The sequence below is a fragment of the Pogoniulus pusillus genome, chromosome 4 (genome assembly GCF_015220805.1).
Source record: "Pogoniulus pusillus isolate bPogPus1 chromosome 4, bPogPus1.pri, whole genome shotgun sequence".
In the NCBI taxonomy this organism is placed as follows: Eukaryota; Metazoa; Chordata; class Aves; order Piciformes; family Lybiidae; genus Pogoniulus; species Pogoniulus pusillus.
The window spans coordinates 32,410,695-32,426,605 of NC_087267.1; the positions used below are offsets into that span (position 1 = coordinate 32,410,695).

The following is a 15,911-nucleotide window of genomic DNA, read 5'->3' on the forward strand; positions in this document are numbered from 1 at the left end:
CCCTCCGACCATTTTCATGGCCCTCCTCTATCTGGCCCAACAGGTCCTTGTCTTTACTGTGATGAGAACTCCAAAGATGGACACAGGTGGGGTCCTGGTGGGATCTCATCAGAGCAGAAGGGCCAGACCATCTTCTTCAGCCTTCTGTCCAGGCTTCTTTTGATGCAGCCCAGGATATGACTGGTATTCTAGGCTGTGAGAGCCCATCACCAGCAGATGTCCAGAAGACAAAAACATTTCAAAAGTTTCTATGAAACTAAGAAAGTTCAGCTAAAAGAATTACCTGAGAACTCACAGAACACAAATGTTAACACCTATCCTAAAAGCTTTCAGAAAATAACTGCCTAAAGGTTTTAGAAAAGGCAGTGCCAGGTGACCAATGTGGTATCTCCCATGGTTAAAAAATAAATAAATCTGACAGCAAGATACAGGAACCAGTAAGTGGACTTGTTGAAGTTTGTAATTCTAAACTTTATAAAGATACTTTACAAAACAAACAAACCAACCAACCACACACAAAAAAAAAAAGCCCACCCTAACCCAAAATACCCCTAGGTTGTAGTAACTGGGGTCATGAAACAGCTTTCTAAAATGTAACTATTGATTCCTTAGACAAGCCTAACTTGATTCAGTAAATCTCCTTGTTGTAATGTAATGTAATGTAATTTGAAAACTGTATGCCAACCAATTGAAGCTACTTAAGAGTAGGAATGAAATTATTTTAAATTTCAAGTGAAGGAACTTGCTAAAACAATTGGAGGTTTGTATGACTTAAGAAAAAAATGCAACCCATTTTAAGAGAAGAAACAACTGCAGAGATACTTTCTTGGAAGATAAATCATGTAACAGGTTGGTGATGAAAGCAGATAATCCTATGCAATTATATGTATGCATACTATGTACTAGTATGATCTTAAGAATGTATTTATTATTAGTCTCAGTGTTCAACTATAAGCGAAGATACTAAAATCATAGAATGGTAGGGGTTGGAAGGGACCTCTGGAGATCATCTAGTTCAACACTCATACTAAGGCACAGGAACATGTCCAGGTGCATTTTTGAAAGGCTCCAAAGGAGACTCCACAGCCTCTCTGGGCAGCCTGTTCCAGTGCTCCATCACACTCAAAGTAAAGAAGCTTCTGCTATAAGTTCAAGTGAAAGCTCCTGCATTCTAGTTCGCACTCACTGCCTTTTGTCATATCACTGGACGCCGCTGAGAAGAGGCCAGACCCATCCTCATGATCTCTAGTCCTTAGATATTGATCTACATTTATAAGGTCCCCTTTCAGTTTTCTAGGCTAAAGAGCCCCAGGTCTCTTAGGCTCTCCTCGTGAAAGAGATGATTACACAGAAAGCGAAAGGAACAGTTTGATGGCATGACCACTACTGGACCAAACAGGGAGGAAGTGATTTTTTTTACAAGTCCACAAATAATAAAGGAAGAAAACTAAATACAAGAACTACATGAAGCTGCATAAGAGAATGAAATGAAACAGTCTGAAATATTTGAGCTGACAATATAAACAACTATTAGAAATTACTGAGGGAAAGAAAACCACCAATAAGCTAAAGAAGACATTTTAGAATATGCATTTGTTATAATGTAGGAAGTGAAAGGTGCCTGTGGGAAAAATCATATCCTTAATAATCTCAGAATAAATTAAATTAGATGTAGCATTAGTAGGGCATTTCACAGTTTCAGGAAGCCTTATTCAGTGAAAATGTCACTTATGTAAGTCATTTTTCAATGTTCTGCTGTACGTTACACACAAAGATTCTTTAACTTCAAAACCTGGTGGGTGTTACTGTGATTGCTTTCTCTTGAAACTTTTCTTCTCTGCCCACACATCTTTCAAAGATAATGTATTATGGAAACCACTGCTGTTACAGGCATGTGCACCTGCATGACTGTAAAGCTTCTTCCCAAGACATGGGACTCTGACCAACTATATTTAGATTATAGAGCAATTTACAATAAATCTTAGAAAGTTGTTTAGAAAGACTGTTTTTTATGGGGATTCACCAAGTCCCCTAACTCAAGCTGTATGGTAATGTAACTGCAACTGAATCATATGCAGAAGAATAAATGCATATTTCCTTCAAATGTCCTTTAAAACACCACCACACCTCCTTCTGCATAAGCAGAGTGGAAAGGCTTCCAGAAACCAAGGACTTCCTAGGACTACCAAGCTGAACAGGCAGGAGTAGCTGGTCTCACTACAGCTTTTAGAATTTGAATATTGTCATACATGTTCTCATGCTTACTCCCAACACCAGGTAACAGGAATAATGACAAAAAAAGCTCTTGAGGAACTTGGGAAAAATAAAGGCAGGCAAAATCCAGAGGCAAACAGGCCCTGCCAAACTCTGCTGTGCCATCTAAAGCAGTGCTTACAAGGACTAGAAAGAGCAATACCATGTGTCTCACACAATTCCTATTCAGCACATCACAAAGCCTCAAAGATGTGTTCTGTATCTTCATTACTGTTTGACCAGCTACTGTCACGGCACAAGACTCCTCCCTGTTCTTTCTGCCAAGTCTTTTAGTGACAGCTTAGAGTAAGGCCACGTTCTTTGGCAAGGGCCACTTTTTTCCTCTTTATTTCCAGTTAATATTTGTGTTCTGGGTTGTTTCTTTCCTCAGCAATGGAAGCTAAGAGTTAGGTACGAAAACTTAGCTGTTTCTCAGCTGCAAGGCATGAGGTTCAATAAGTGTAAAGGGTTAACTTTCGGGGGGGGGGGGGGGGGGATGGTCTTGACCCTGACCCCAGGTCCTCCTGACTCCTCCCCAGAGGTGGGTCTGAACCTTACTCCAGGTGTAGTGGTTAGCCCACTCCCACTTCCTGTCTAGTCCCCTATAAAAACAGAGGAACTTACTGTTTCCAGCTCTCTTGTCCTGCCTCCCCACCTGCCAGCACCACTCTTGTTCCAGCTGTTCTGTCTTACCACGTGGCCATCCTTCCACTAGGTGGCCAAACCCATTGCCATCAATCTGGTTGTGTATATACATATATACATATTTTTATCTTGTTTTCCCTTCCCTATACCTCTTTGTAACTCCCCTACCTCAAATACCTTTTATTTATTGTTAAAGCTCTCTCTTTTAACTTCCAAATCAAACTAAGACTATTTATTTGGCTGTGTTTTACTTTTTACTCTCTAGATCTAATTCCTTTCTGTCAAAAAGGCAGGGAGAGGGGAAGGCATCCTATAATTGTATTGGTTCTATTAGCTACATTTGAGTCACTAAGAAATTTAAACTAGAATTGAGACAAGAAGATAAGCCAAAGCACAGGAAATACTGAGTGTCTATAACACTGGTATCCTTCCCCTTTCAGGATGTAATGACAAAACAATGTATTATTGGTTCAATCACTATTAACTACACTGGCATTTTAAAACAAGTAACAATGATGGCTTTTGATAATATTTTATCCATTCCTTTTCCAAACAAACAATCTGCTGCCTAGATATTCACGCCCAAAGACAATTAAAAAATACTATGAGAAAACGCCTGTTGACACATACCTTGAGAAGTGACATCATACTTCTCTGCAGAAACTGATTTTATCTCCATTGTGACTTTATGCAGCAATTCAATTACTTGAACCTGCTTCATGAAATCATGTAGCATTGCTTTTCCACAGCCCCTAAGATAGGCTTCTAGGATGACCGCAAACCTCTGCTGGTAATGCATGGACTGGGCAATCTCACTTCTTAAGAACCAAAACAAGAAATGACCAATTCTTTTGTTCTAGAGGTAAATAAAAATACTGTAATCAGTGTGTATTTCTTGGCAAAGGGTTTTATTCATGTCAGTAATTTGCATGTAAGTCTGCTTTATTGTCAAGTACTTACTCTCAAACCACGTTTTAGCAGAAATCTGGCTAATGCACTGTCATGATATGGCTCAAATTTCACAGCCTGAGTAATAAAAACAGAGAAGACAGTTAGTAACAGATTTGAGCTTACACTTTGCCACTGAGCTTACACTTTGCCAATGACATCCAGAGACACACTGCTGCAGGAGTAGAAAATGTATAACAAAGCCTTTCCAGAAAACTCCTATACTAATGGAGTACAATTAAGAGGAGTATTTCACCAGAGCTTTTAATTTGTTTTAAATGACTGCATGAGCACAGAAGTGTTTATTCTCATCCTATTAACAGCCCCTTCTCTCCACCAAAGCCCAAAGATATTTCAAAATACTGTTAAAAAAAAAAAAAAAAAAGTCAATATTTTTTCTGAAGTGTCACAATTGGCTATTTTTGCTGTTACTCTCTCCCCCATTCCAATAACCAAGTGAATTGGTCTACCAGAAAATGACCATGCTTCCAGATAGGGGACTGTGCCATAGAACTTGTCCACTTCAAATGTGGTTTTTTTTCTCAAGCAAGTTCCTCACCAGTTAAGAAGCAATTAATTTTACAGGGGAGTTGTATCTAGATTAATGGTGGGAAAAGGTATACATGTACATGCCATGGTAATTTACTGTTAAAAGAGATTCATTCCTTTTAAATCTCTCCAGATCTGTACTTCCTGGAAAGAAATAATTTCAGAAACAAATGGAAAATAAACCCCAGTATTTCCCCTGTTCTCTCAGACACTATGATATCAACCAATCACCATCTCAAATTCCTAATTTGGATACAAAAGCACATAAAATCGCTGAGCTACATGTAGACAGCAAAAGCTCACAAGCCAAGCATATACATAGCAACAGCTATGTGGGAGGCCCAATGAGGTAACTGCAGCGATTCCTTTGGTTAATGGAGAAGTGCATAAATTCTGCCTGGGGAGCCTAATCTTCAGGCAAGCAAGGACAAAGCTAAAAATGCTTTGTTTAAAGCACTACTGATGTGCAGCAGAATTTGAAAAACTTCACTTTCCTGGGAACCTGGGCTCTCTCTGGGGAGATTAAAAGCCCCATCCTGCAGCTTCCCCTGCTGCAACAGTTCCTTTTTTGGGGGGGGAAGCCAATTTTGTCCTCTGAGTCTTTAAAAAAAATATTTCCTGCTTTGCAGGGCAACAGCCTCCATGCATGAACCAGAGCCCTGTCAGGTGTGGAAAAGCACCTGGGTCTCCTTGCTTCACAGGATGTGCGCACCAGGAAGAACTGCAGGGAAGAACCTTCCTTCAGCCATCAGACATGACTTTGCCTCTGACAGGCTGCCCAACTCAAGCACCATGATGCAAACCAACCAATTTTCTTGTACAACTGCTAACCCTAAACTTTCCCGACACTTCGTTTAGCAGATACACACATAAAGCACTTTAAATCGAAACAGCAGTGATTTACTGTGCTTAAAACCACAATCTTTCACTGAATTTCCCAGAAATAATTAATCTCATTACAGAGTCCTAGCAACCCTTTTTCTGACAACTTCAAAACTAGAGATTACTAACTAGACCTACTACAATGGGAATTATGATGGAATAATGCAAATATTCCTGGGAGGCAGAGTTCAAGAATGCAAATACACCTTACCTGCACAAGCTGTAAAAGGTAATGAAGAACATCGTCATCTTCTAAACTTTCCAGTTTTTGAACTGCCATTGCTCTGACATTTTCATCTGAAAAATTACAGTCCAGAAGCTGCATTGTGAGTCCAACATCTAAAGTGCTTTGATCCCAAACCTCCTTTTTAGCTAGCAACTGGTATGTTTTGGCGACTATTTCTTGCTGCCCCCATTTCACAGAGCTAAGCAGCTTAGGATAGGCCTTGGGGTGCTTTATGCTTTCATATCTAAAGTGCCACAACAGTTCTTTGTCTTCAGGAGAAAGTGGATTAAGTGGGTCAGTCGTTATGATCTCTTCAAGTTGCTTGCGAAGTTGATTGGGCATTTCAGCTCGTGTCCTATCCCCTTGAGAGTCTAATGTTATCCTGTGCTTGGGCAAGGCAACCGGGTGACAGTATTTGTCCAGCACAATGGAGATAGCCATTGAGTTTTCTTTATCTGGGTTAGTTGCTGATGTGAGTTTGTCTGCATTGATACTTCCTTGTTCTTCCCCTTTGCCTGGAATTTTCCACATATGGAGCACATACTCCCCAGTTCGTAGCAGGAAGCGGTGATCTATCAACAAAATATTTACATAATAAAGAAGCTGAGTTTTGCATTTTGAGTCAGAGCTGGGAGATTCATGTGACTGAAGGTTTGTCTTTGTGGACAGTCCCTGTGCTTTGCCACAATATAGCTGAAGATTAAGGAGTGCTCCTTTAGGCAAGTCCTTTATTTTTATATCAAACTCCAACCAAATATTCCACACAACCTCCTCAGTAAAAGGCTTTGATGAAGTCCTCCTCTGTGAGAGAAGCTGTTGCCCATGTTGAATGTTAGCCTCCACAAACACGGTGAGATCAGTATTTCTTGGTAAAACTGGGATATCAATACCAATTATTTTCACCCTAAATTTCCTATTACAATCCCACAAAGAGATAGTGAAGACTCTCTCATGATCTTTTCCATCTATTGTCAATTGTTCATGATGGCCTGTAACTCCTGTGCAGTCATCAACCAAGGGCCACTCTTCCTTTTGAACCTCATCCTCATTTGGGTCAGGGGGATTGTCTAAGACAAGGTGGATTTCTTCCCCATTCTTAAGGCATTGTCTTATCCACTGAAAATCTTTGATTCGTGTTTCTCCAGTAATGTACTCATCTCTGCCACAAATCCTGAGGACAAAATCCATTTCACTATGATCTTCAGGAATGTCCATCAAAGACTTTTTCTTTGCCATTTTTGTGAAAAAGCTCTGGAGAATCATATCAGGTGTGTCATCTATTGACACTTTAATTTTTTGGCTAGTTGTTCCCCTATGTATGATTATGAAAATGTTGTTATTAGTGATTTTTTTAAACAAATATTCTGGGAGTGGTTTAGATGTAGTCCATGGATGCATAGCATACAATTTAGGATCTCTGCAGGCTACCTCTATCATTCGTGGAGTGACTAATCTGCGACGGGTAAATTCTAGCTCGTCGTCATGCACATTGCTTACATCAGTGACATCATAACCAATTAAGTCATTAAGCTGCTGCTGAAATTCCAGGACTTCTTCTGATGGTTTTTGTTTCTGGACAACATAGATCTTGCCTACCTTTTTCTGTAACACTTTCCAGTATAGTATGCAGTCCAATGTCTGTAATAATTGATGCTTATCATAAATTTCATACCATTGGCCTTTCTTCTGATACTGCAGAATAAACTGATCTGGGGTGAATGCATGGTAGAAGTCTGTAGATTGACTCATCTCTATTGCATGCATCCAAATCTGTGTTTTCATTTGCTCAACTGTACAGTTGCCAGCTATTTCAAGTAATATAATTTCTGGTACTTTAGTATGTTTATTGCTTGTAGGTAAGATGAACTCAATGGATATCAGTTCCATTGATGACAAATTACTTGATGTACAATGAGGTTTCATTCTTCTTCTCCTTCGTTTGTTTTCCTCTCTCATAACAACAGGCTGTTCATAATCCCCCAACTCCATGCCAGAAGAAATCTAGCAAAACATGCATATATTTAATTATTTTCTCATTTACATTTTTCTTTACTCTTATTTTTTAACTCTTTTAATTAAAATCTCAGGCCAGTAAAAATCCTAGTAAATACACACTTTTCATATTTCCCCTTCCCTTAATGTCTGGTCATTAATACTTGATTTACATGAACCACCTCAGACATAACCAATTAAATTCAAAACCAAATATAGAAAAGAAGAAACAAACACATGCACACCCAAAAAATCAAACCAAACCAACAAAAAAATTCCCAATCTCAACAAACCACAATATCCAATGATTAAATAATTAGTTTTTTAAATAGTCTTCCCAGATTTCACTGAGGGTAAGCAATTTGACTACAATGATTTGTTCATGTTGCTGCTTGATTTAGCATTGATTCTTCTCCTACCTCACTTGTTCTGATGCTGTTGACATTAACAGAGGTGGATTCTCATAGAAAGCAAAAGACAAGCTGGTATATGAGCAGAAGCAATCCTACTAAGCTCCAGCAATGATAGAAAGTAACAAGCAATTTATTTGCACAGTGGACAGAAATGAACCTATTTCCATTTTCCTCTGTCTCTCTTTTTAAGTGGCAAGAAGTAAGAAGTAAACCGCAAAATACTCTCAGGATTCAAAGGCAGGGACTACTTCTGAAGACAGGTATTTAATGTGCACCTAAATTAAAAAATAGTATCTTTAGATATGCTTCTTTTAAATATGTCAGTTCACCAGACTGAAAACATCCACCCATTTTGAAAGCAGACACTATCAACTATTAGTTTGTTACAGAGAAAAATTTTTAAGCTCATGCTGATTTATTACCCTATACATCAATGCACACCTAAAGCACTTGTTAAACAACTTCAAGCACCAGCAGCCTACCTTATCAGTTTTTAGTAACCAAAAACTATTGTTGCTCTCAGCCTATCTCCACTGAATAATACCGAAGTGGAAATTATTCACTGAGAGCGTGAAAGAGGAAGGCAGTGCTGACTAAGCGTGCTCACACAAGCTAAGTTACAGAAACGTACTGAACACCTTCTCCAGACAACACATTTTGCATTTTCTCTAACTGCTGGAAAAAATAAAACCAATGCAAGAATGCAGACAACAAAACAAGAAGACAAAAATATAACAGGTTAAACTAAAACAAAATAGTATACTAACTGAGATTATTTTTTCATGGTCTGTAAAGCAGCAACTGTGGACACACCACCTCTATATTTGACAAAGCATAGAGAACTATTACCTGCTTATAAAACAAAGGCTGAATTGCTGAAGATGATTCATTTGTTTAACTTCTGAGGTTCCTATTTTTCAAAGGAAGGCCATTCACATAAAAATGTTCTTTGTTTAAGCTGTTCTGCTTTTCTTGCCTGCTCTTATATCCACATGCAAAGGAAGTGCTGCATTTAACAGGAAGGAAGTTTTAACCAAGTTGAATATACATATGACTGACTGCCCATTTAAAAAAAGTCAGTATGCTTTTCCTGTTACAACAGCAGAAATACACTAATTGTACAACAGATTTAATTTTAACACACAGGCATAAAGGATTTGCATTTTAAAACAAATATATTCTGGTTAGTTCAACTACTTTATAAAAGACAACTACATCTGCAATGTTTCTTCATTTTCATGGTGATAGGCCTGAGGATTCCCTACTTAAATTCACTAGTGCTTTTTAAGATAATATCTGCCAAAGATCTTCTATGATAACCTTAGCAATAGAACTGCAATCTTCCTCCTATTATTTTTAGCTTGTCCATTTATAGCTACAAACACTGAAATCCACTAGAAATTATACCTTATGATTTGGGAACAATTTTAAGTATGGACTTTCAACCCTAGTTCTTCTGGTTAACTACAACCTGAAGAACTGTTCCTTTACCAGTTGAGCTAGTTTGAGCCTAGCTGGAATATTTTAGTGAGAAGGACTATAGGCTGTGAAAAGGAAACAATGGTGATGTCTATTTCACTCATAGGCTTGCTGAGATGTATAAAAACAAGAGCACAAATATAGATAACACGGTTGCTCTCTGGCCTTGGGCTGCCTCCTTCTCTCTCTCTACCTTGCTGTCTGTGTGACTAATCTGTCTGCTTCCTAACCCCCCTGGCCGATTCTCCAAACTCACCCTGAATGTAAGGCAAAGTCTAGGATAAGGTAGAGGGGTAGAAAGGAGGTGGAAAGGTGGTTGGTAGCCCCTGCTGGTGACTCTGGTTTCTGGGAGGGGTGTTATGCTTCTGCATTACTTTTTAACTTGTATATTTCTGTATATAGCTGTATATATTGTAAATATCTGCTTGTATATTGTGCCAAGCTGTAAATATAAAGCTTCATTTCAATTTCCAGCTCAGCTGAGTCTATCTGGGTGATTCTCTTAAGTGTGGAGGGGCGAGTAATACCCAAACCATCACACTAATGTAAAATTCCCCCAGGAAAAGGTTTAGGAAAACATGCACAAATGAGAAAGGAAATGCAGGGAAAAAAATCCTAATCATATAAACCTCAACATATATGTTTACTTTTCCAGTAAAATACAGATGACTTTGAAGAGCAACAAGCAGTACACATCTTACAAAAATTAAGATTCTTGAGAAGGAGAAAAAAAAATATGAAACAAATGAAAGTTCTTTTAGCAACAGAGAAGTGGTATGGTTGTTTCAAAAAAAGTGTTAACATACACAAACCTCCTATCTCACAAGACACCTTCTTTATTAAAAGGAGGTGGGGAAGCTGTACTGGCAAAAAAAAAATTCTAATAGCATCTTAGTTGCCTCCAACATGCTATTCATAAACTCAAAAATCAACACTTTGCCAGGTCAAGAAAACCACAACCCTCCTCTGTAGACATAGTTCTTTCTCAGAGCACCGTTTTGCTAAGCAGCTAAGACTGCTTTCTATTTGCAGCCATTTTTTCTCCAGAAATTAGTTTGCCAAAAGCACACCCTGTCCCAGGTTTTTCTGAGCTAGTATTTGAAAACTCTGAAGGAAGTGAAATTGCCCTGAACATTTTCTCTCTGTCACAAAATCTACCCATCTTGGCCAAGACATCTCCAGCACTTGTCCCTTTGTGCCTGGGCAGACTGTCAGCATTCATCGACCACAGTCTCTTCAGGATCTTGGCACTGCTTTCCTCTCGGATGAAAAAGCTTTGAGTGCTGGAAAACGTGAGCACCTGCAACCTCAACAACGACCCAGCAGGATCCAAAATTATAGAGGAGAAGAAGGCAGTCAGATTCATGTAAAAAGAGAAAGCATCTGGATGTGTAGGAACAGGAACAATACTGATGGATAAAATGTGGTTTGCAAAACTCATAGTTTGAAATTCCCTGTCTTTGAAGAGTTTTACTTTGCCATGCTTTTGCACAGTCTGTATTCTAAGTGCAAATTCTAAAATGTGTAATACAGACCATTCTATCAGTTTTTTTGCAAATATTCCTTGATCTAAATGCTGTTTTGCTGACCACGTTAAGTAAATTTGAACTGGATTTTGATAGACCTAAGAAAACAGGCCAATTTATAATGTCCTCATCTTGCTGCCATATGATATTGCCATAATGATTAATTTTTCATACACACAAATATTCCATCTCCTGAGCTATTCTAGCACTACTCTATTGATCAAGACCACCAAGACAATCAAGAGCAGCATTTCTGTCTCATGCAGTAGAGACCTACTTTGTACACTACTCAATTAATGTAATTGTTTGACATGTTCACCCACTTTAAAAGATTTGTAATGTTGTGAAAGGTGCTAAGTATTCCCTCACAAACTGCATCAGATACAATGCAAAATCTGTGACAGTTCTGTCACAGCCCAGACAAGACTGTCTTCTCCCATGCTCATTTGAACTGTGACCTTCCATGTCTAGTACAGTCCAATCCAATCCAGATGCACAACTCCATCTTCAGTTCAGCTCTGACCTTTTCATCAGCTTCAGAAGACAATTATTGGGCTGATGACTGTCTCTAATCTGTCTCCGCAATTACAGACACAAAAGTGTCACCAAAATGTATCTATTTCCTGCTAATGCTTGTGCAGGCATGGCAAAACCTTATTTCCTCAGGCATATATATCAGAAAACTTGGATATTTGTAACTGAAAATAATTTATACACATACTGCAACAACACCACCATAAAAAAATATTAAAAAACTCATTCTTTTTTGTTTGTGAATCTAATACAACTTAATTCTAACCCCATATTCTCTGTACTAGGAGAACCATCCTACCACTAGTTCATGAATCTTTATGAGGTGCAATAGAGAAGGAGGAGGTGAGCCTGTAAAAGATAACTAAGAAATGCAAACAGGCTTGCCTTTGTTTCCAGTCATGCCCCTATCTCAAGGCTCAGGTCAGCAAATGGATCATAATTATGACAACAAAAATTGGTAAATTTGCAGCTGGATCAATTCCTTAATCTGATTTGTCACTTGCAGGAGTTGTAGGGAAGGGAAAGGAACTAAGCCAGTGCAGTTTAGCATAACTGAGACTGAAACATAATTCAGTCGTGAGATAAACTCTTGACTAAACTTGTTAAAGGATTTAAGAACACTAGTTGAAAGACGCTTTAAAAAAGACAATGTGGTATCATGAATTACTTCAAACGTTGTGCTACAAAAAAATCAAGGTATATGCCAAACATCAATGCTTCTTTAGAATTTTACCAGTTCAGTCTTTGCCAATTATTCTTATTATCCTACATGTCTTTCTGCTTCTGGTTTAACCTACCATATGAAAATCTTTTCACTTTAGTGTCAGCTCATTCCCAGGCACACAACCTGGAACAGGCACTCTCTATCAGAGTAAGAATCGCCTCTTGCACACATGATGCAAATACAATAATAATCTATAAAGATTCATACTTTAAGACAATTTTTTAAAATCCACCTATGACATGACCCAAAGTTTGTCAAGCAGCATACTGCAACTACTTGCCAGCATTCTCCTGTAACAGGAAATCACTTTGCTTTTGCTAGATAGGTACAATACATCTAGCTACAACAGTCCGCTGCTGCACTAAGTTGGCAACATACAGCACATTACTCATGAACACGACTAAAGCAACTGCTTCACTCAGTTCTTCTGTCAAATCTTCCAGCAAGTACTTGCTCCCATATGAATTAAATCAGTGCAGCCCCCCATTAGCAAGTAAACTTCAGGAACAATACAGTCACATTCTTCATCAAAAAGATGAAGATACAGATGAGTATCTCTGCCAGGAGGTTGTACAGTGGATGTGACTGGCTCTTATAGCTGTAATATTTTCAGGATCCTCTGTCTTCACTACAGATCTTAGCATAGTTTGGTATCTACACAACGTATCTATTCAGAAGTGCTTCTGGAACAAACAGTAACTTCTATCTGTTTCCAAAAACACAGGTAAGAAACTTTGCAAAGCTGTGGCCAGCTGACATTATACAAGTCATGGTGATTTACTTTTAAACCAACTCTTCATGGAGCCTGAAGACATAGAGATCGCCGCTATGGCTCCTGCAGAGCCACACTCGCTACTTGGATACAGTCTGTCCTTTCAAACTGTGCCTGCATGTTCAAATACTTATCTTTAGTGGTGTGACTTAATGGCCACCAACAAACAAATACTGAATGCCCTCAGCTGTTATTTCAGGTAATTCGTGGTGAAGGAAGGTTTTATGCTCTACATGTATTAGGTAGACACAGGATTTGGTTTTGTTGCATGAGGAAATACAGTTACTTCTTGTTTAAAAGCTATGTTGCAGCGCAGCTGACTCATAGATGTTACGGCCAGAGGGAAAAGCGACCACCTAGTGTGATTCTTCACTTGGCACTGTTTTATTTAAAACATACTAACAGTTTCCTCAGCAGCTTCTGCATCAAACCTTTAAGTCTTTTTTGGAGTAGGACGTACGTCAGGTCCAAGGCAGCACGGAATGAAGGAACGGGCAGTCCACGGGGTCTCAACCCTTGCCTTGGAGCACGCAGCAGTGACTCCAGTCACTCACACGCGGCCTGCTAAGGCCTCGGGCCGACGCGCCGCTTCTGCGCCAGGCCCGGCAGCACGACGCAGCGGGACCTAGAATTGCCTCTCCCCGTCGGACCACCGCCCGGGTCCCGAGGCCGCGCCCGCTCTGCCCTTCCGCGCCTCGGGATGGCGGCCGGGCCGCGCCGCCCGCCGCGGAGTCTTCGCCGCACCAGAACAAGTATCGCCGCGCCAAGCCCGCCCAGGCAGCCGGGGCCGCGGCCACCAGCGCGCCCGCCGGGCGAGTCCGGCCGCTGCCCCCCATGGGAAGCCAAGCCGCGCCCGGCCCGGTCCGGTCTTGCGCTCCCGGCGCCACCTGCGAGCCCGGGCCTCGGCCAGGGCCGTCCCGAGGCACGTTCCGCTAGAGAACCTCGCCGGCTCCCGGAACGGTGCTACTCACCGCAGCAGCGCGGCAGCGGCCCCGGCTTCGGACAGGTGTTTTCCTCAGCAGGAAGGGGAGCGGGACGGCGGCCGGAGGGGAGGCTCCATGGTTGGAAGTAGGCAGCTCCGGAGCCGCCGCCAATCACACGCCGGGCAAAAAAGGGAACCGAACGTGGGGCCTCCCCGCCGCGCTCGACCGCCGCCGCCCGGCCCCGCCGCGGCACGGGGCGCTTGGCCCCGGGCCCCACCGTTGTTCCCAGCCCTCGCCGCGGCCCGCCAAGCCGGGCGCTAGGGCCGGGCTCCTTGCCCCGAACAAGGCGGGGGCCCAGCGAAGGGGCCGGCGCGGGGCTGGGACGCCCGTCGGGTGTGCGGAGCGCGGTGCCGGGCCTTGCCTCCTGGCGGCAGCGGGCAACCTTGTTGCGGTTCGGAACTCACTGGCCCTGTCCAGCCGCATCAGACGCAGTGGGGATACAGGATAAAACACGGCAGCCTTCATGTGGTCATTAGCCAGCACAAAGCACGCAGGACCTGTCCTAGTGTCAGTACAGGCTGGAAGTAGCTTCAGGAAGTTCCTCATAGGGCAGGAGCCCCAAACGCTGACATGCCCATCGGCAGGCGGCTGCTGATAGCCCATCCAGCCCCATGTGCTAAAGCAAGGACAAGATTAGTTGAAGGTGTCCTCATAAACTCCCGGAGATGTGCAATCTGTTACAGTGTGTGGCAGCCTTCTCCTTCGGAAAAGATTTTCATGACGTCTTATTAAATGTCCACTTCTACAAGTTAAGCCTCTTGGTTTTTTATGTGGGTCTGTTGGGTGGGTCAGTGGTTCCAGCCACTTTTTATTCAAGGTGCTGAATTCTCATTTTCTTGCTATTTTTCCATCTCCAATCTGGACTGTCCTGACTCACTCCTTTTAGGCCATGTTCCTTAGACCTGTAGCTTGCCTACGAGCTCTTGCCAAATGAGCCACATTGTTTCTGGAAGGCGCTGCACAAAACTGGACGTAGTAGTACTCCAGCTATGGCCTTGCCAAGGCTGCCCACAGCAGGAGGATTAATTCATCAGCCTCGTGGTGCCAGGGCTACTAAGGCAGCTCAGGCATAACCATTCACATCCAATTCAAACAAATAACTTCCTCTCACCATTCTTTCCCCACCCTAACTGCTGGTTGCTTGGCTCTGAACAGATCTCAGTGTTTCTATCTTTGCAGCTCTTTTTTGGAATGAACAGCAAAACATTTCTGTGACTGGGCCGAGACCCTTTTTGACCCTGATTCTGCATTGAGATTCATAGGTGAACCTTGTATGGCATGGAGCTTGCACATGTACCAGGACAGCCATAAGGTTACATCTTCAGGGAGCGATTTACAAGACCATGGACTGCCACAAAGGCTATAAAAATGAATATTATTTTTCTAGATATGTTATTAACTTCCATAGAAAGAAAATATTAGAACAAAATTAACTGCTATATTACTCATACAAATACTATTATAAAATGTGTTTGTTACTATAACTGTGTGTGGTAGGGTTAAAATTACCCCCAAAATAAAATTCACCAGACTAGCTCAGAAGGTTTGGAAGTAAAATGAAGCTATATTTACAACAAACTAAAAGCATAAAATACAATGCGTATGTGCAGAATACATTTACATATATTTACAATTCAGAAACATCACAAAAATCCCCTCTGGACAAACCCAAAAGGGGCTACCAGCCACCCTTCCCCCCTTTCCCTTCTCTTCCCTTCTTGGTACCTCACAGACACAGTACACCAGTAGAAGGTCAGGAAAGAGATAAGGGAGAAATGCAAAAGCAGAACCACAAAGAACAAGAGCAAAAAGGAGACAGAACGCTTTTGCTAAACCAGTGAACAGACAATGATACAGACTTACCTACTGTTACTATTCTGTATCCAATGCAATGATTTATTTACCTTTTATTCAAACATGTACAGAAGGCTCCTATTTTTTGTTTATAATTTAAAACTGGGTTAGAGTGTTAGCTCTAAACCACC

At 41.2% G+C, this 15,911-nt stretch overlaps 1 protein-coding gene across 3 annotated transcripts in view; it reads right to left on the bottom strand.

The window, feature by feature from the left end:
* PIK3CG (phosphatidylinositol-4,5-bisphosphate 3-kinase catalytic subunit gamma) overlaps positions 1-14,520 on the bottom strand; it is a 36,488-nt gene extending 21,968 nt beyond the window's left edge. Inside the window, exons 1-4 of one of the 3 annotated variants that reach the window (XM_064142509.1) lie at positions 13,915-14,520; positions 5,489-7,504; positions 3,859-3,924; positions 3,529-3,754 (exon numbers count right to left, since the gene is read on the bottom strand). In XM_064142509.1, the coding sequence (XP_063998579.1) occupies positions 3,529-3,754; positions 3,859-3,924; positions 5,489-7,492 (2,296 nt within the window). In that variant the 5' untranslated portion in view covers positions 7,493-7,504; positions 13,915-14,520. Of the gene's footprint in view, positions 1-3,528; positions 3,755-3,858; positions 3,925-5,488; positions 7,505-8,757; positions 8,846-12,952; positions 13,733-13,914 lie in introns of those variants that run through there. The other 2 variants (XM_064142511.1, XM_064142510.1) reach the window with 2 other exon arrangements.
* Between the last annotated feature and the right edge of the window lie 1,391 nt (positions 14,521-15,911).